This window comes from Vitis vinifera, chromosome 18 (assembly GCF_030704535.1).
Source record: "Vitis vinifera cultivar Pinot Noir 40024 chromosome 18, ASM3070453v1".
Lineage (NCBI taxonomy): Eukaryota > Viridiplantae > Streptophyta > Magnoliopsida > Vitales > Vitaceae > Vitis > Vitis vinifera.
The window spans coordinates 8,659,777-8,681,377 of record NC_081822.1 but is presented as its reverse complement, the minus strand read 5'-3'; the positions used below and the strand labels follow the sequence as shown (position 1 = coordinate 8,681,377).

At 37.0% G+C, this 21,601-nt stretch overlaps 2 protein-coding genes across 2 annotated transcripts; both read right to left on the bottom strand.

The window, feature by feature from the left end:
- Positions 1-2,951: 2,951 nt before the first annotated feature.
- Positions 2,952-4,720, bottom strand: LOC100259171 (heat stress transcription factor B-4-like). The gene is made up of 2 exons (XM_002284800.4): positions 4,229-4,720; positions 2,952-4,085 (listed from the first exon to the last, which is right to left on the bottom strand). The coding sequence occupies exons 1-2, from the start codon at positions 4,475-4,477 to the stop codon at positions 3,243-3,245; spliced, it is 1,092 nt and encodes a 363-aa protein (XP_002284836.1). The 5' UTR covers positions 4,478-4,720; the 3' UTR covers positions 2,952-3,242.
- A 10,345-nt stretch (positions 4,721-15,065) lies between these two features.
- On the bottom strand, positions 15,066-20,960 carry LOC100241956 (probable BOI-related E3 ubiquitin-protein ligase 2). Its single transcript, XM_010666262.2, has 4 exons — positions 20,767-20,960; positions 20,558-20,658; positions 19,948-20,264; positions 15,066-15,639 (listed from the first exon to the last, which is right to left on the bottom strand). The coding sequence occupies exons 1-4, from the start codon at positions 20,811-20,813 to the stop codon at positions 15,112-15,114; spliced, it is 993 nt and encodes a 330-aa protein (XP_010664564.1). The 5' UTR covers positions 20,814-20,960; the 3' UTR covers positions 15,066-15,111.
- Between the last annotated feature and the right edge of the window lie 641 nt (positions 20,961-21,601).

The window sequence follows — 21,601 nt, the reverse complement described above, 5'->3', positions numbered from 1 at the left end:
AATAAATATTGAGAAAGATATTACTAAAGTCTAGTTGTCTTTGTTTCCCTCAACTACCTTAAATACTCTCATTTACATCCCACAATTTTTTTTTATTTTCTATGGACCTCAGTTCACCAAGTGTTATAAGCACGATACTTGATATTCCTCATTCATTCCACTTTTTCCACTCTTTCTTGGATAGAGCTTCTTGAAGAGTACTATATTCTTTGATAGTAAGGTTAGATTTTGACCCTTTTTTGTTTAAAGAGGGACTTTAAGCTTATAAATTCGAGAGTTTGAGTGATAATCAGGGGTGTAGAGATTGGCTAGGAAGTCTTTTTATTATGAATAGTTTTGTTTTGTATTTAAGTTGGTATGACATATGGACAAACAAATTTGTCAATATGACATTTCAACTTGTATAAAGACATTTATAAAAGACAAGACAAGACTAGACATTTTAATACTTTATGATGAACACATATCCTAAGAAAGATACTTGGAGTGGGAGGATAGATAAAACTATGTTGGTTAAGAAGTCCTTTTCCTATCCTTTATGTAATATCATAATCACCTTTTACGTGAATAAAATACTTTTTTTGTATTTCACGAGTTTATAGGGCAAGGTAGATAAATACCCCTTACGAGGTTGAATGAATGGATTCTTATCGTGTCTCCTAAGATTACAAGACGAGATAGATAGATAGTCTTTACAATGTTAGATGGACAAAATCCTACATTAGGATCGGGGATTAGCTTTAATGGTCTCTCATAATTATTTTAAGATGTAATTGCTAATGAGATATTTGAGGAGCTCTTCAATATATATATATATATTTGAAGCCTTACGGCGGAGGGGTATAGAGGAGGAGATACCGGTTTGGTTGACAACTAATTAATTGATTTAAATTTAATCCACATTATGCCGGCCCATCTGCCACATACTGTAGAGTGTAGACTACAATCTTCTTACCAATCTCCAGGCTTGCTGCTTCTGCAGGCACGCATGTACTAATTAAGAAGTGTAATCTATATGCCAAGGAAAATAGCAAGCAAGGGGGAGGCGAAACGAGTGAGGTTTAATAGAATAAACAACATTTAACATTAAAATAAAATAAAGATGTGAAAAGTAATGGAGAAAATTTAATAAAAGAGGAGCAGATTATGGAGAAAAGAAACTTTTGGAAGGGGGAGGATTTGTTAAATGTGAAATGGAGGGAACGGCGTAGTTAAGGTTTTGCTTTGTTTATACAAGGAGGGGAGGGAGGGGGATAGTGTAATTGTCAAAGAAAGTACACTAACAAAAGAAACGTCAAAAAGTGTGGATTCATCAAAAGAGGAAACGAAGGAAACATGGGGGGTTTCGGTAGATTCAGAATTAAAGGAGGGAAAAAATTGGGGGTGGGTGGTCCAACGGTGGTGTTAAGCAAACACAGAAACACCTTCCTAAAGCATCTTTATCGGATCAGCCGTATCTGCTTTTTTGAACCCTCCCACCATTCTCACTTTCTCTTCAACCCCCTTCGCTTCTGGTTGGACTAGACGTATCCTTATACCACACTACACGTGCATTTTCTAATCACGTGCCACACCCAAAAGTACGAAACCAATTGGCTTAGGCCCAAGTTGCAAACCCCCAGGGCTGTCAAACTAGATGTTTAGGGTTAGGGTTAGGGTTTTGGGGTTCTTTTGGTTTTTTTAACAATTTTTTTTCTTTTTTTTTTTTTTGGATTGGGACGAAATCATTGCACGACAAAGACATTCCACACCCCTTATTCTCTGGATCTATTTCTAGACCCAAATGGCTATTTCTTCTTCTGATCTTTCATCTCTGTCCCCCACAGTTTCTCTGTTTACAATTTTAATAAACATGGAAAAGCATAAACAACAAGAGTCAAGAAAGCCATACCAGTAGAAATGCTAGGTCAAACTTTATGTGGAACTTTACTTGTATAGGGATGTTGGACATCACAAAGGGACAAGCAAAAGCAATAAAAGAGATGGGTTTTTGGGCAAAGGTGGTGTGCTCATCTACCAGTCTAAGTAACTAGTCTCTCTCCATCTCACTTTCTCTATCTCTCTCTATGGGGATATAGTTTTGTCTGGAAGAAGGGGAATAGGGAGGGCTTGGAATAAGTAAAAGAGGAGGGGATCCAAAGAGAGCTTTGAAGACTTTGATCAGATACTTAAAGTAGGAAAAGGCAAAGGTTTCTGGTCCTCAGAAGAAGCATAGAAGCATTGATGGAAACGTTTCAAACCCACATTTTTAGTCAGTTCTCTCCCATACTCATTTCGCTTTCATCAAACCACCCACTCTCCTTCCTTTTAAAATGATTTTATTTTCATTATTTTCATCTCTGTGCCTGTTTCCTTACTTTGCGTGACTGACAGTTCAAATAAACTAGAATCGGAGTTTATAGCCTTCACCATTTGATATGATGACCTTCTTTTCTAAATCATAGTACTATATTTACTTTCTCTTTTGACAAGAATAGTGATCGATGATAATTATAACAATAATAATAATAATAATAGTGAAACCCTTAATAGGATTTTGAGGATCCAATTATCATTGGGTGTCAGCTATACTTCATTTTCTTCAGTGAAAAGCAAATATATTTTCTAATTTAATTTTTGGTGAATTCCAAGTGAAGTATTTTATATGTCGAGGCGCATAGCCGTACGTATGATACATTAATGAGATTCATCAGAGCAAGCCTTAGAGGAAATTGTTAAAGAACAAGCCTGAAAATTTATCAGCTTTTTCTCAATAGAGAGTGATAGGAAAGCCTTCAAGACACATACACTCTCTTTCACATGGAACCTCCTGCATTAATGTAACTGAAAGACTCAGATATCAAAATCAGAAAAAAGGAGAAGAAAAGGAGGAGGAGGAAGAAGAGATCCAGTAATCGAGAGCAATCAATTGCACCACTGAAAATGAGTAAAGCTTAAAGAAAAAGATGGTGTGGAGGGATTTAAACTTGCTTTGATCTTCACTCTAACCAAAACCCACCTGCATTCATGGCTGGGGGAACCAGATAATACCGGTACTAAAGTTTATATACACTGTCACAAACACCCACACGCACGCACACACACACACACACACATTTCATCAACAATATCAGACTCTCAAGAGTCAAGACCCAGAGAAGAAGAAGACAATCAAACATGAAAATAAAAAATAAATTAGAAACAAAAATAGTGAAAAAGAAAAACAAAAGATACTTTTAGATCCTTCAATGGATGTGAGGAAGCTAACAAGGAGAAGGAGGCATGAGATTCAACCCTAAATCATCCTTATCCAAAACCAATCGAGCCTTGTTAGTCTCCATGCTCGTAGTAGTAGAAGCATACTCTGGGTGCAATCTCTTCTTGGATTGAAGAGGCACACCAAACAGCTTAGTTCGACAGCTACTGCCGTTGGTTTCTTCCAACACGGTTAAAGAGCTCTTTGACGATGTAGTAGTACTAGAGTTGAAGGAACCCATACCATGATTCCGAGGAGCTTGCTTAGGGTTGGACTGATAACAGCCAAGTAACTGGTTCAGAGGCTTTTGCACCATTGCAGTACTGCTGCAAGTAATAGTAGCAGCAGCGGTAGTAGCAGAAGAGGGTGGGTTACAGATAACTAAAGAAGATGGGTAGGAATTACTGGGAGCAACAGGCTTCACATGGTTTTGCACAAAGTAGATAATGTCATTGTAAAGCTTTCTCATGTGAGCTAGCTCAGACATGAGAATGGAGTTACTTCGCCGGAGTCTCTCATTATCCTCAGACAACGCCGTGACGGAGCTGTTATAGCCACCACTAACGACCGAAACTCCAGTTGCTGCTGTTGGGGAGGAGAGAGTCGGGGAATCACACCAATTGGCTTGGTCGTCGGAGTCAGGCGGAGAAATGCTTACTCGGCCAGGGAAGGGAAAGAAGCCAGGTCCAGCATTGACACCAAGTGGAGAATGGTGATGGTGGTGATGGTTCATGGGCACTTGAGGTTGTGAGGTTTTTCTTCTATGGATCTCGCAGAGTAAGTGCTTCTCTCCTTTCTTGAAGAACTCGTTGGCAAACTCCCATCTATCCGGTACAATCTTTCTAAAACCCTAGTTTCCGGAAGCAAGCAAGCAAAACAAAATCTAAATCAGTAAAAACAATAAGAAGCTTGTTTCATATATATATATATAACCAGTTACATCTCCAGAAACGATTTGAAGAAGGGAAGTGGGGGAAGAGAGAGAAGGCATACATAGGTGTTGAGCTGTCTGACGAAGCTTGAGAAGTTGTTGTGTTTGAAGTAATTGGGAAGGAGATCGCGAGCGAACTCAGGAGGACGCCACACCACGAAGGTAGTGTCGTCTTCACCCCAAGAGACGATGTGATCAGTGGCTGGGTCGTCCACCAGTTGGTAGGTCTTGGTGAGAAAGGGCGCTGGCACAGATTTGTGGGAATCTAAAGAGAGTAAGATGCCTTCGCAATTGTCCAGCATAAGAGCCATTGAACGAAGAAAGAAGCTTCCAAGAGATCTAGAGGTTGTGGGAGAGAATGGGAGAGAGGTGAGTGAAGGGATGTGAGAGCTAGTGTGGTTGTTTTTGAGGTGGATAAAAATGTTGGAGGCTTTGGAGGAGAGAAGGAGAGAGGGGAAGTGTGTATGTGTTACTGTGTTAATGCTGTTATCTTTCCTTTTTAATATTTCCTTTCCATCCTCGGTTATGTAGTGAGAGAGAATATGTGTCTGTCTGTCTAGGACTGTGAAATAAGGGCCTTTCAAGACAAACCCGTGACTCTCCTCTCACTCTTTCACCCCCCAGCATCCTGAGCTTCTGAATTGACGGTGCCACCCCTCGCCCTTCTCCTCCATTCTTCTTCCTCCTTACTTCTCATTAATCCACCACATCCACTCTGCTCTACTGCTACTGCTACTGCCTCATAAATAAGGATTACTTCTTTTTTTCACTCTTCACTCTAAATAATAATTTCATTAAATAAATAAAATAGTTTATGCCTCAAATTTTCCAATTTCTGTCAAGGGTATTTTGGTCAATGGACGTAATATGTTTGCAAATTTAAAAATAGGAAAGGAGGAGGGGTGGGGGAGAGAGGGAAGGAGGTTTCACTTGACATGAAAACGAGTGTCCTCTTTTCAATTTGTAGTTTTCCTTTTGTTGTTTAATGTATACCAACCAACACACACCCTCCAAATTTCGAATCCCCATCATTTTCTACTACTCCCTACAGATATAAGGTAAAGGATACATCGAATTACGTGACAGGATTTAAAGCCTGTGGTGACGACATTTCTTCTTCTGCTTCTTCTATTGCCTCCACTTCTCTCTCTCACCTTTCTTCTTCTCCTTCTCCTCACTTCTTTTTTTGCTTCTTTCTCTCATATATTCCAAACTTCAATATCATGTGGAGTAGATATATGCCCTCTGGCCACTACCTTTACTGACCATCATATTATTACATTACAGCTCTCTCTCTCTCTCTCTCTCTCTCTCTCCCTCTGAGCCTCTAACTTTGGCTCTTCTCGGCGCGGCTTCAATGCTGACGTGGCTCAGGTGATTGAATTATTGGCCCAAAAGTTTCCATGAATAACCTGAAATTTTTACAGCTTTTCCTTTCCTTTGTAATCCCCCGAGAAAAATCTGCTTTTATTCTCTCCAGTCTCCATACTCCATGCTCCATGCTCCATAGTCCATCTCCATCCCAACCGGGAGCGTACCTCCCATCCGTTTTTCATGCCTTTTGGGATCAAAAAATCTTGGCATCCCCCATCAGTAACGGGGCGACCTTTGGATCTGGGATCTCCTTGGCTAATTAATTACATCAAGTACCAAATTGCAGCCTCAAAAAATCAATATATAGAGATAGTGAGGGCAAGCTCACTGTTTGTACAGCTGCAAGTGTCAGACGTTGAACATTACTGCATGAGAGGAAAATGAAATACATGTAGTGGTTACAGGTTACAGAGGGATCCTATAAAAGTAAAATACATTTGTGATATGAGTAAGTGACAGTAGCAGTAGGGACATAAGCTGGGCCAAAGTGAAACAATAGGAAAATGATGACTAATTATTCCATAAAGATACCCAACTGATTATTTTGATCATGCCTATGATACTCATTATTGGGAAAACAAAGTTAAAACTGTCCCAGTTCCTCCACCTTTATCATCTTTTCTCTCATTGCATTTTCTTTTTCTCTCCTTACCAAAAGGTACAGGTTAAATTCCATATTTGTAGCTTTCTCAAAAGTTTTTCTGTCTGCCGTTGTTCTAATTTATTTACAGGTCACTCATATAATCCCACATTTCACAGGATACGTATGGATGAGAGGAGGGTGTAGAGTCGTAGACTTGTAGTGCGCATGTGACAATGTATTTTTTTTATTTTTTTATTTTAAGGAAAACAAAATAGTAAGGAGCATTGTCAGTTTCAAGTCCCGATATTCAATTAAAATGGAAATGCATGTTCCCCCACAAGTCTGAGAAGAACATCTTCTAATCTTCCTTCCCCTTCTGGCCTTCTGTTTCTCTCTCTCTCTCTCTCTTTTCCTTCTCCTTCCTTTCTTACTACGTCTCAGTTCACACCCTTAGCCCTTCTGTACTCTGCACAACTTGCAGCGCCTGACATGGAGACAGTCTCTTTATTTTTGATAGTTTTGTTTATGCCATTCTCGTGATTCTTGTTTTGTTTTTTTCCTTGATAACATATATTTTTTCCCATCACTCTATTCCCCTATTCATGTTACATGCATATATTTGGGAATATTTCCCTGTAGCTCCTTCCCACACATCAATCCCAGTGTTCCCAAACCCCCACCCCCCCCCCCCCAAAAAAAAAAAATCTCCCCTTTTCTTTTAACTTCACAGTTAACAATCTGATTGAAGTTGTTAACAACCCACTAATTCACTGTCACATGCATTTAAAAAATGTGAAACAATGACAAAAATTGAAGAAAAAAGGAGTCCATTGATGACCCTTTAATGAGTGGGCATGGCAGGTAAGTTTGTAAAGCAAATTTGTTTTGTACAGATGGGGATGGTGCATGGGGGGGCCCCAAGAAGAAGTAGAAATCTAGAAAACAAAGGGGGTGATCATTCACAAGTTGTCAGCAACTTAAACAGATCCTAGCGAGCCCACCACCATCACTAGTCACTATAGTAAATGTATCCCCAACAAAACCTTCCCATCTCTACACGTTCAAGAGCCAAGAAGATTCTATTCTAATTTCTAAAACCCAGTGAAAGTGAACCCCACCTCCCCTCTCACATGACCACCGCCGATACCTTTTGAAAAAACAATAACTTGTACTGAACAAATTATTATCATATATATATATATATATATATATATATATATATAGACATTTTGAGAGGTTACAATCTAAAAAACGAGAATTTCAAGGAGAGACAGCTTAAAACACAGAGCGAATACGGATAAAAGCCCCTTATTAAAAATTGATGACACATATGTATTATATTGAGAGAAGTTGTTTCTTTTTCTCTCTCTCCAAAAGAAAGAATCAAAATCTGTATTCTATACGACAAGCTACAAGGTTCCTTCCTCTGTCTCTTCTCGCACTCTCTTTTGTCTGTTTCACTGACCCTCTCCTGCAGGGCGAGAAACACAACATCTTATACCATATTATAAGTTTTTATAACTCAATAACACTAGTTGTTCAAATAAATAAAAATAAAAATACAATCATCTCTCTCTCTCCCTCACTCTCTCTCTCTCTCTTTGTGGAAGTGAATAAGAATCATATATATGGTAATGGGAGGTGGTCGGTCAAAGACGTTGAACCTGTGCAACCAATCTGAAAGACTGAAAGGAGCTATGGGTCACGAGGTTGAAGAGGATATGGATCCCACCACCAAATGTCCTCTCTCGTATTAATCCTCTGGACAAGATACCCGTTTGTCTTTCTATTCCACGTATCCACTCCCCAATTTTTTTTCCCTCTCTTTCTTGCTTATCTCAATCACATCTATGCCCTTTTTCCTGAATACGTGTATACTTATATTGTATCATAAACATAAATATCCAAACTTTTTTCTTTTCAAAAATTTTCATCTCTCACTTTTCTTTCCAAGTACTTTACCAAAAAGCTGTAATTTCCATGAAAAGATTATTAAATAAATAATTATATTTAGGGAATTATTAAGTTTATTAATAAGGAAATAATTATTTTTTAGCTACTAAGATTTCGAAACTCGTTAAGAGGAGTAACTTTAGTGGTCATTTAACCCTATGGATTAATTTTACTATTTTTGATTGCCGTGATTCGGTTGATGTCCTGAGTCAGAAATAAATAAATAAATTAATCTGAGTGCAGTAGCTTCTGAATTTTTTTTTTCCTCTAACTTGTCATGTTCTAATGTCACTCTCATCCAATCCATGTCTTTTCTTGTAACAAAAATTGACTAACCATTTCTCATACAAGTATACATGAAAGGTTAGATTAACTTTTTGGAAAGAGATTTAATTCTTTTGTTATAATAGGAATATTCAAAGCATATCATGATGAAATGATTTTAATATTCTCCTGAGTATAAATAAATAATTCTTTGAAATCAGGATTAAATAATTTTAAAGAAATATAAATCATACTTTACACTTCTTTGTATAGAAGACAGGAGCTTATATTATTTGAGATGACAGGGTTTTGGAGTTCCAAGAATCGGCTCGGCTCCATCTTAAGGATTAAGACAAGGGAGGAAGATTTTTTTTTTTTTTTTTTTTTGGGTGGGGGGTGTTTAAGCGACTATTACTTGACAAGGTGAATATTATTTTCATGCCACACTGTATAGTGACTGTGTTGATTGTGAGATTTTCCCAAAAATTATTTCAAGAGATGATGATTAAGAACAAGTGTTTTACTTAATATTAGGTTAATTAACCAAGGTTAATAAAACCCAGGCTGGTTCTGATTAGATGGGAGGAGAATCCATGAAAGAGAAGATGGATTAGAAAATTGGAAGGGATTTGCAGCCATGCAAAAAGTTCAAATTCCTGTAAAAGAGACATTAAAAAGCAGCTTCCTCTCTATAATATCTCTCTCTCTCTCTCTCTCTCTCTCTCTCTCTCTCTAGCATAGGTCCAAAAGGATTTTCTATACCAAAGGTTTAGACTTGCATGGCCTATCCCTTCTTATCAAAAGAAGAAAGCTCATTTTAACATACTTTAGAGATACATTAAAAGGAGAGAACATGAACAAGAGATGTCTTTCCTCCATTAATTTTCTTCCTTCCTTTCTTCTTTTTCCCTCTTTTTCTCCGTTCTTTCCTAAAGGCAATAAATTCAACTTCTACGTCCTACTACGTGAACAATATTACCTAATTATTAATTAATTAGTGATACGTGTACATAAGACGATTGATGAACCACCAGATTCTACCACAGTAGGGCTTGCACCAAAAAGAGAGATCCATATGGGGTGTTTGATGATACAAAAGATGGGTTAGGATGGGGGGGGTGGGATGATGGAAAATGGCCGACCTCGCATGTCAAGAAATGGGACCCAAGTAAGTTTAATAGAAAGATAAAAATGGATGTATGACCTAAACATGATTAAGAGAAAAAGTTGAGTCACCGAATGTCAAAAGAGACAGAGATGGAGGAAGGGAGGGGGGGAGAGGGATGGGTGAGTGGTGAGTGGTGGTTTTGCATATTGGTTAGAAGAGGGGAACATAAAGGCTGTTGGATCACATGCACATCACCTTCTTTTTCTTCTTCTCTTCTCTTCTTTTTATACTGTGGCTGATGAACGTTAAAGAAAAGGTGGAGGAAGGGAGGGTCCCATGGGCCAGGGTTCAAGGCTGCTGCTGCTACAACTCCTCAATCCAAGGGATTCCGTGGTTATGATCAAAACTCCATCTGGGTCCCTCCATCATCCTCTTCACCATCATTTCATGCATATGAAGACCCACCTCTCACGTCCATTACTTACAAAGCAGTTCCTAAAGTGGCATTTTTTTTTCTCATGACAGCCAATAATGCAACATATAAATTATTAGTTTGATTGGGAAATCGCTATCCGATGTCATCGAAATTTGGTGAAATTTTTATGGGCTTATGATCGGAGGGTGAGAAAATTTGCAGTTTTGGGGGAATGCATTTATCATGGAATCATTTGCATGATCTGGCCCCGTTTACATGATTTTTTTACATATTTCCATAATCATAGAAATATTATTGACACCCAATTATCCACCTGGGGGACACCCCTTTTGGCTTCTCAATCATATCAACCAAAAAGCTAGCTAGTGATCTGATGCATATCACTTGATTGTCACAACTCGGTGGACGGTCCACATTCTGGGTTGGATATTGAGAATGATTTCCTCCAATTTGTGCGAAGTTCATTTCTGAGACGCTCCTCACCACCAAATGATTAGCATGCTAAAATCATGGAGGAATAAATGTTTCATCCTGTTGTACTTGTATGTGACTGAAATACGTAGCATGCATCTCTCTCTCTATGTATATATAGTACTACTCTTTCACCTCCTTCTCCTCCTCCTCCTCCTTCCCTCTCACTCTCCATTTTTAATAATTTTAATTGCCATGCTGCAAATCACAGCTGAAGGAAAGCAATAAAAGGAACAGTTAAGAACAAATGATGTCCCGCCCTCAATTCAGATAAATGTGTTTACGTATAGAATCAAAGCTCAAAATCATCAACCTATTTTAGCTCATTTTGTCTCTTGAATAGCCCATTAATTAATATTGTTTGAATCCTATCTATATATTCATTATTTCAGTTTGTGTTTATGGACTCCTAGCCACAATAATTAGAGGCATGTTGAAGGGTGAAGCACAACCTCTAGATTAGCAAATAAATTTGCAGAAGCTAGATCCAAAGGCATCCTCCATTTTGAGGGAGAAGATGACAACAACCCATCAACCTGCATGGTACAGACATTTATACTGTCAACCTTGTATCTGATCCCACTAAACCTCATGCCCGAGGCAGGCAGGGGGGGTGGGGGGCTGGGGGGCTTTGGGCATATCACAAGGTACATGTTCAGTTGTGAACCAACAGTAGAATAAGGAAGGGAATAACTTTTGACAGTGTAAAAATACACACACCTATGGAGTCCAAAAAATAATTCAGAAACGTATGAAAAGAAGGTAAGAGATACAAAGTGGAGGGAAGGCATATAGATAGAGATGGCAGAGACCCCACAAGAGAAAGAAGAAAAAGAGAGAAGAAACCAGCTTTATAGGGAATAAGGAGGGAGGTTGGATGATTGAACTGAAGTGAAGTCATTCGTCCTTAATTGAAATTCTATTATGTAAGTAATATGTAAGTTTTAGATGAGCCCCCTTTTAAGATATATATAAAAAATAAAAATAAAAAGAGATAAGGAAGAAAAGGCAAAGGCATGACAGGACTTGGATCGGCTGGGGTTTGCGGTGGGAGGTGGAAGTGGAGGTGGAATAATAGCGTGCAGATAGTTAATAATCATGGGGGAGGCACATTCACTTTCCTCTTTGTCATCACTTTCTAAGGCATGATTAGAAAAAAGTTCATCAATCTTCTCCACCTCTCCCCTTAAAACAAAAGCATTCTCTTCTCTCCTCCTCTCCTCCCTACTTTTTGTCCAAAATAACAAACAAAACTTGCTTCCCAAGCCTTCAACCATTCTAAAAACATAATTAGACGAGAAAAGTTGATGGTGATTATTATAATGCCTCGCTACATATTCTCAGCTCGGCTTGAGTACTGTCTTTTGGGAAGAGGCTCCATTTCAATGCTAGTTTCGCAGTGGGTCAGTGGAGGGGACAAATCAGAATTTGTTAACCAATTAGGAGGATTGGAATCCAAAATTCTATCTTTGGGCTAGCAAGGTTTCGGTCTACAAAAAAACAAAAGACTACCGCCTTCTTTGACCCACCATCGAAGGAAATACATCATTTTTCTTCATTCTTATTAGGCACATTGGCCTCTTTTGTAGAATTTCGCCAAGATTCATCCCACAGGACCAGTTTCGGCCTTCTTATCAGGGACTAGTCCAATTGAGCTAGCAAGGAATTATGTGAATAAAATTATTATATACGACCTAGAAGCTTATGAAATGCGTTTGGACGGTGTGCAATCCATCCCTGAGCTAGAGCGTCAGAAGAAAAGAAACACTTTTATTTTCTTTTTAATAAAAATGGCACTTAGTGTGGCTAGTGGCTAGTACGCTTGAGGGCGCATTAAGGCTGGATTGGCAGGTCCAAATCCAATCATTTAAAACCGGGTTTGCTTCGAATTGCCCAAATCTCGCCTGTTAAGAAGGGGGGGAAAAGAAGTAGGAACTGAAATCACTACAGCAGTGGCCAAAGCTTAGATGAAACGTTGCCAGCTGTAGGATTCAATTTGAAACTTTTGATTCTTGGCTTTATGGAAAAACAATATGAGGGAAAATGAATGCGTTTTTGACTTTATTAAAAAACTGTGAGAGAGGAAGGGAGCGAGAAACTCTGGAAGTTCATTTGAACCGTACCATGGACCATGGACATGAAAGGGGACCACAAAATATCAATGTACTGATAGTATCTTCTGATTGCAGTTCACGCGGGGGCTGTGTCCAAACAAACAAAGGGCATATTTGGATGTCGAAGGGAAGCCCAATTGGCTCTAATAGCAGGTTGAACTTTGAAGGACTTGTACCCAAAACGCCCCTCCTCATGATACGGCTTCAATAGGGTGGATCCAAACATGACTTGGCCTAGAGTTTAGCCTTTTAGGTGCTTCATAATCCCAAAAGCCCAAAAAATTGAATGTTGGCAATTGGCATGCTAAGGAGGCCTACACATTCCAGGCTGAACCCCATCCCCATCATAGTCAGTCTGATGGATCAGCCGAGACTTTGAGCTTCGTCACCAGTACGGCCAAGAGGAAACACCCAATTTCACCCATCAATCACAGGATACATGACTGAAAAGAAATCTGAAGGGCTAAACATATTAAGAGTGCGCTTAACATTCATTTTAAGAAATGTTTTTAATACTTAAAATTTTTTATCTCATCTTTTAAATATTAAAAAAATTATAAATATTTTTTAAAATAATTTTCAAACGTACTCTAAAGTATGCAAAGCCGCAACTTCTAAAGTATTGAGATCTAGAGACCTTGATATTCTGTGCAAGTTATGTTCATCTTTGTACCAATGGAAGAAGAGACCCGGTTTATTCTCTTAACCGTAAAAGCTAAAAGGTTCCTATAACTTTTAGACCTGGGTAGGATGTGAATCCAGGCATGCTGGGGTCACATTAATTGCACATTTTAGAAATAATTGACTGGTTACTAAGAGTAGGGGTACCCTCCAGATTTGACCAGCCACACTTAACATTTCACAAAACAAATAGTTTGAAGGTCCGGCTGCTCTCCTTTTTATGTCAGACCTTTGGATAAGCAAGAAATCCAGGAGCATGCAAGGAGTCACATTCTGCTGCGAATGCAAAGCAACAATTTCTAAAAAAAGTAGTGAGTCGATGAATTAAAATGTTCAAGATTCCAGAAGTGAAAGGAAAACACAATCTATGTCATATAAATAAATAGCAGATAATCAATAAGTTTTTACAACAAAACAATACAATCCATTTAATTCTCCTGACATTCAACAAAAGGTCAAAGAGAAAGCCAAAGGAAAAAAGAACACATGAAGATAAGATTTTTGCATATTTTTGTTCCTTGCAAAGTAGCACTTTCTGCCGTATCCCAATGGTGAAAGATTAGTCTCATAATGCAGGATAACAATGTTCAAGATGATACAGCATAAAAGTAAATCACAAGTATTTCTATGGCTGGATAAATGAAAAGCTTGTGTGACCAATCTATGTTTATAAGCGAGGAATGAGGGATGAAAGATTCTACAATAGCACAGTATAACACTTCATTTCTCAAGCACAACAATGGCATGCAAAGCTTTGAGCAAATGATTATTATCAATACACTTAAAACTCTTCCACTCTAGTTTCTCACTAGAGTAAAAGAAACGATCCAAATTACTCTTTATTGCATATCTTGGCATTTCAGTAACTCTATTCCAATCCAAACTTACCCATCTAATTCCATCAAATGTTATTAAGGTGCTGTGTGATAGAGCCTTCAGATGGACTAAGAGATCTTAATTCTTAGCCTTAAGCCGTGTTTGGCGCACTGTTTGTGCTGAAAACTCCAAAATTTGTTGTACACTAAACAACTCTAAAAGTAGAAGAGGCTGGAGCTCCAAGAACTCTTTTCAGTAAAGTTAGAAGTAGGATGCATTTGCAGGAGGGCTTTCAGAAGAAGTTTTGAAGTTTACAACTTTTCCATATAAAAGGGAAACCTATCATGGGTATTGATCTTTTCAAAGAAGCACTTTAGTAAGAGATACAACTGCACCAAATATGGTCTTAGTGTTTGCCTAAAGGCTCTTTTCAGTCGGGTTGAGAATAACATACCTTGTTATAAAGCTTCCTTGCAACTGCACAAAATAAACCCTTTGTACAAATCTAGCAAGGGTTCCCTAATGTCAGTTCAACAAGATAGCAGAAGAAATTATGAAACCATCACAAATCAAATAACTAAACAGAGAACCAAAATAATAGCCAAACATTAAGGCAAAGTACAGTAAGAATCCTGAGTTATTGGGTAATCCTATTTTTGTCCCCCATAACAAATGGACTGGCCAATTGATAACAAAGCATCACCAGGATCTCAGGTTTCAGTCAAAAAGCAATTGTTCATTCCTCCCATTCTCTACCTTTCCCCTTGCATTTATTGCTGATTTTGAACATTGTTTTCAAGGGAGAAAAAAAAATATTTTCAGGCCATCCAATAACAACACAAAAAACAGAACCTAAGATCACAACTAGAGTGAAAATCACATTACATGAATATTTATGAAAGTCTTGTATCATTTCAGCTACTTAACCCAACAAGTAACACAAAATACAAGGTAATTCCTGTCAATGACAGGAAATTTTTCGAAAAGTAATGTGTAGAATTCCTAATATGCAATGTATATAATCCAGAAATACAGAAGAGCCAAAGAAGAAAATAGCAAACCATAACAAAGAAGCGACCATAAAAAATGACAAGCACAATGCATATAATTTTAACATCATATTGGAGCTTTTTGAAGATATCCCATTACATATAGACCTCCATACCAATAAACTTAGATGACTGACACAGGGGACAAAAACTAAACTTGCTTTCACAATCTTTACAGAGGCAAAGGTGCTTACAAGGTAACAAAAGCATGCATACTCCATTAACTTTGCAGACCTTACACGTCATCAACTCCCTCATATCATTGTTCTCCTTGCAAAGCAAATGGAAGTCAATGGCACGACCATTGCAGCAAGAAGCTGTATCATCTACCTCACTGTCACCACATCCTTCTTTACTATCTCTGCTCTGAGCATAGACTCGCTGAAGACTGAATTTGAGGGCAGTGATCATGTTTTCATTGTATTTTGCCCGCTGTTGCCATGCACCCGCTTCAACAGTCAATTGTTCCATCCGCTCTTCAAGTTCCATGTTCTTCTTGTTAATGCTCTCCACCTCTACTTCCTTATCACGGAGTTGCCGGAGGACTTTATCTTCCAATAACGACATAGTTTGAAGTTGGCTAGCCTGAACCTTCTCTAAGATAGCTTGCCGCATCCGGTCACTCTAATAGAGTAAAAAGTTAAACATACTTAATAAAGTACAAATAATCAAATTATAACAATGCCTTACTTATTGCTACAAATTCAAGTTATCAGAAATAAATGTAAAATAATCAATGCTTAGCAATACTTCATTGTTACTAAGAGTTCGATAGTGATTTCAGGAAGCGCTTTTAACCTAAAAAACATTTTTGAAAAAAAAAATAGGTGTTTGGCAAAATTTAGGAAACATTTTTAAAATTTTGAAAAATCACTTCTAGTGTTTTTTGAAGAAACACTTGGGAGGTGATTCTCTTAAAAACACTTCCTAAAAAAACACTTGCACTAAAAACACTTAGAGTAGAAACACTCCCAAACGGGCTCTAAATGACTGGAATCCTTCATAAGCAAAAACAAAAACTAAAACAAACAACAAATACATTAGCTTCCAGTGAGTGGTAGATCTAATTTTTTTCACCCATTTTTAATGACCAAATATTGTTGACAAATAAAGAAAGCAAACTCAAAATCCAAAGCAACACTTTCAATGGGGACAAGCTCAAGAAACCAATAAAGGGTGTATAATCACATACAATAGCTCAATAGGTTTCACATTGCAATAATAGATTGAAAAATGCACCTGTTAACTTAATAATAAGGAACCTCACATTCTCAAAAACTTATGCTGTCCTTCCAAATATACCACAAAGGCACAAAATACAATAAGGCCAAACCTCCAAATAGCTTGCCCACATAGTGCCCATTTTTTATCTCCATCAAAGAAAAGATACCTAGAAACTGATTACCCACTGACCCTAATAAACACCCACAATCTCAAGTGTTCATACAAGTAGAAATATATGGTCAATTGACATGGCATCACTGTTACAAATGCAAACAATTCTATCAATTAAAAAGTTAACCATCCAAAGTTATCACCCACAACAATCAAAACATGGCCATATCCTCTTAGTCAGAAAGATAACACGTGTGCAAAGAATCAAATAGACAAAAATGATTTAACCACTTTGCATGAGAATTGAGTAAGTTTATTGTGCCTTAATAGAGGTTTAGTGGCAACGTAAAATGGATGTATAACTACTTGAACCACCATAGAAGTATAACTGATCGAACAACATACAAATACATGACTATAACTGCTTAAACAAACATATAACTATAACTACTATAGGTGTTAACTCATTTTTTTTATAGGTACCATAGGTGTTAACTCATAAAACGCATTGTGTGTTGTTTTCTATTTATTTTTTTTGATAAGCAAGCACATATATTAAAGAAGGCAAAAAAGCCGCAAAGCATACAAGGGAGTATACGAGGCGGCTATGGCCTCTCAAACAAAAAACAAAACAACCCAACCCCTAATTGGAGGCTAACCACTCCAAGAATCCTATTAGGGAATTTGACTCCATATCAATGTACACTTTAGCCCAACCCCAAATATTGTACACAAACGAAGTTTTTAACTTCTGAAATGCTAACACTCCCCCCTCAAAAGCTAGCCTATTCCTCTCCTTTCATATTGTCCAAAAAATGTATAGCGGAATGGACTTCCACAATTTTTTCCTTTTTCTCCCCACAAAAGAGCCCTTCCAGCTACATAGAACCTCCTTCACAGATTCTGGAAAGACCCACTGTACACCACACAACACAAGAATGATATCCCACAACCCTTTTACCACTGTACAATGAATTAAAATATGATTGATCGTTTCCTCTTCACACCCACACAAGAAACATCGGTTAGGGAATTGCCACCCTCTTCTCTGCAGCCTATCCAAAGTGAGGACCTTCCCCCAAGCAGCTTCCCAAGCAAAAAAAGCAATTTTGGTTGGAACTTTGTCCACCCAAACATTGCTATGAGGGAAATCAACTCCTTTAGTATTTGCCAACACACTATATGCTTTCTTGACTTTAAACAGCCCGTCCTCTCCTTCCTTCCAATACACCGAGTCTTCCTCCAAAGTTTCTCTATATTCCCTCAACTCAACTAACAGATTGCCCACCATACCCAGCTCCCAATCATTAAAGTCCCTTAACAGCCTTAGATTCCACTCTCCTTGACCCAAATTCTGATCCCAATATTCCTCCACTGTGACATTCCTTTGGGCAGCCATGGAAAAGAGGTTCGGGAAGCCTTGGGACAACACATTATTCCCGCACCAAGGATCTGTCCAGAACCTTATTTTATTGCCTTTTCCCACCTTGAACACCATATTTTCCCAACACCAAGCGGACTCCTTCAAGATCTCCTTCCAAACTCCAACTCCAAACACCCCATTTGCCTTCCTTGTCCTCCACCCAAACTTCTCTTGCCCATACTTTGCCTCAAGCACTTTTTTCCAAAGCTCCTCCTTAGCACGCGCAAATCTCCAAATCCATTTGCCTAGAAGAGCTTTGTTCAAACAAACAAGCTTCCTTAACCCCAACCCTCCCTTGTGTGTTGTTTTCTATTTTTATATATATCATTTAGCGTATTGTATTGTGTATCGTAATTTTTTTTGTTATAGTGAAAAATCAATAGAAAAATATGTATATGTGTGTATATCTATTGAAAGTATGAAACATAGAGTAATGTATAACCAATTTTATGGAAGATAGTATGATATAAAGAGTTAAGCTATATTATATCATATGAAAACATGGAGAGTTTTGACAAGTTCACATTAATAAAATATGACTTTAATATATATATATATATATATATATATATATATATATATATATATCCAGCTTTCTAGGTTCTTCATCATCCCTTCCTCACCAAAAAAGAAATTAAAAAGAAAGCTAATATAAAAAAAATTTATTCAGTAATCACGTCATTTTCATTGTCAACATTCAAACCATTCAAATAAAAGCTCTCCAATGCTCATTGTAAAAATAAATTTATTTGACTTCTAATATAGCATTTGATAACACAAATGTAGCTTTTCATATAAGATTATTTTACCTATTTCTCTTTTTTATGATCAATTTTTAATCTTTTAGTACATTTTAAACAATTAACATAATAAATTTTTTAACAAAAAAAATTTTAATTTGATTTTTCTTAAAAATTATGGGAAATAGTTCAAAATGTATGTATCATAATATCATTATATCACGTATCATTCTATGTATCATATATATATATATATTGTAAGATACACTTTAAAATAAGATATGAATTGCAATATGTATTGATTTTCATAAAAAATGTATCATATTATTATATCATATCATGTATCGTAATTTTTTAACGACTATATAAAGATGTGATTAAAAATTTTAATTAAAAAATCGTGTGAATGATGGTTTCAATTCATTTTCATGTAATTTATTTGTAAATTAATAATCTTAATAAAATAGAGTTAGATAAGAAACAATGTAATAACAGTTGAGAGAATCTCTTCAATATGACTCTAACTACTTCTACAAATATACAACTACAACCACAAATGAGAAGGAAAAATAAGAACTTTTTATTGAATTTTCTTAAATGTCACAATCTTAAACTACATAGAAAATAATTGCACTTGTTTAAAAACTAACAAAGATCAATGGCCCGTTTAAGATCCAAACAAAACAGCACCAACTTCCTCAATCCCCTTGGGACATCCGTACACCTTCCCGACTACAAATATCACTTTTTCAAGTTAACAAGAACAAGTGCCAGATTCACAAACCTCACAGTGAAAGATAATACCATGATTTAAAATTACAAGTAACACACACAAACTTCTTCAATGCCATGGTCAATGCAAGTTCCTTGTAAGCCAAAAGGATCATTTTAGGATGAATGACTCACTCACAAATCTTAACAAACATGAACCTTGACAGTGCATTTGGTATGTGGAAATTGGAAATGGAGGTGAATCATAATACCACGTAGATTAGAGGAATCAGGATCCTAGTGGGAGCGAAATTTGGTTTTCATACTACTGAATTTTTTATTCTCATGTCATTCTAAAAAAAATCTAAACACATCAATGAAGGGGAATGGAATTGATTTCCCACTCTTATTTCTATTCAGCATACGAAATGTTATATGAAGAATAGGACTTAAGATCATTCTTTCAGCTAGAACAGAGAAAATGCAAAGTATGTCATACCAACAGTGAAAAAACAGCAGAAGATCATCATATATACATAATCATAACCACTAATTATCTATAAATGAATAATAAAAACAGAGTAAATTTTTGGAGAAAATCAAATGGATAAAGTGAACAATTCTTTGTATGAAACATGGAAAATACCATATGCAAATCCCATCTATACTATTTCAGTATATGTACCTAACTACAAAGGTAAGGTCTTCCTATAAAAATCAGACCTGAACTTTAAGAAACCTATCAATCTCGGCATCCTGTCGCTGCAACTCAAGATCGATGTCATCTCCGATGAGATGAATAAATGCGGAATCTCCCGATGAAGCCATTCGACCATGGTCTAGTGACAAACCTAACCCAGTAGATACAGAACGAGGTTGCAAAAAATCAACGGACGATATTTGCGAATGATTCTCCAGAAAATCCTGTTCCTTCAATCTTTTCTTCTTGGATTCCAACCCATAATTCCATCGCAATTCACCACCGCCATCATCTCCGTCCGCCGCAGCGAAGGGCCCAGGTGCGAAACCCTCCACATGAACTATCAACACAAACACCAAACAAAAGGAAATGCCCAACGGATTGTACGATTGATGTGAGATAAACTCAATCCGGAAAGAAAAAAAAAAGAAAGAAGAAATGCACCGTTTGGAAGCTGGAAAAACGCAGGAAAATAAAAGAAATGAAAAGAAAACTATGAATTTTACAACGTCCCCCTTCAACTTTAAGCTGTAGAAAGATTCCAAGATTTCGCCTTTTTCTTTTCCCACGATTTCTCATCAACCAAACTGGCCTACAAAAGAAAATCAAAGGTGGGGAAGAGAAAGATTTTACAGGGAGGGATATACGGCGGATGATGAGACTGATCCTGGAAATTAGTGGTGCTATAGAAGGCGGCTTGCTGCGAAATCTGACCCTCGTTTGTGTACAAATTCCTGAAAAAAAAAAAAAAAAAAAAACGATTACATCAAATGGAATAAAATGTTTGAGGCCTCTAGGGTTTTGAAAGGAAAAGTATTTGTTCTCATATGTGAGATGAAAACCTGTAGGGCTTGGATTCTTGTTGGAAAGGGTGGTGAGGCATAGCCATGATGAGAAGCAGAGATGGCTTTCGAGGAAAGCGAGCCGAGTGGGTGGGGGAGATAGGTATGAATCGTATGACAATAAGCTCTAACTCCAAGTCACCAGCTCCGGTAATCTCACCAAATTTTATCTTGTCCGTTTATAGCATGTCTTTGAATCGGATTTTGTATTTCTCTTTTTAAAAAAAATATACTCACCCTTCAAAATCATGTTATTCTTTACCCAATAATCCAAATCTTTCATCACACAATCATTTTTTAAGCACACCATTTTTACAAATAATAACTTCAATTTTTTACTCTTATTCATACACACTTGTTCTGATAAGAAGGTGTGAGACCATTTTTTTAAGTACAACCATTTTTACAAATAATAACTTCAAATTTTTACTCTCATTCAAACACACTTGTTATGATAAGGTGTAAGTCCATTTTTTAAGTATAACCATTTTTACTAATAATAACTTCAAATTTTTACTCTTATTCAAATAAATTTGTTCTGATAAGAAGGTATAAGACTTAGAGTCCGTTTGATAGTAATTTTAGAAAACGTTTTTAATATTTCTAATACTTGAAAATTTTCATCATTCAAGTGTTAGAAATACTAAAAACACTTTCTAGAATCACTCCCAAATATACTCTAAGTTCAAGCTAATAGTCCTTAAAATCGATACATGATACCTCGTCATATTGTGAAAGATATGAAAGTTCATTTCTTATATCAAGTAAAGTGAAGTTACGATTTGAGTTTGAAAATCAATCTTATCTTCCATATAAGCTATTTGAGTCTTTACAA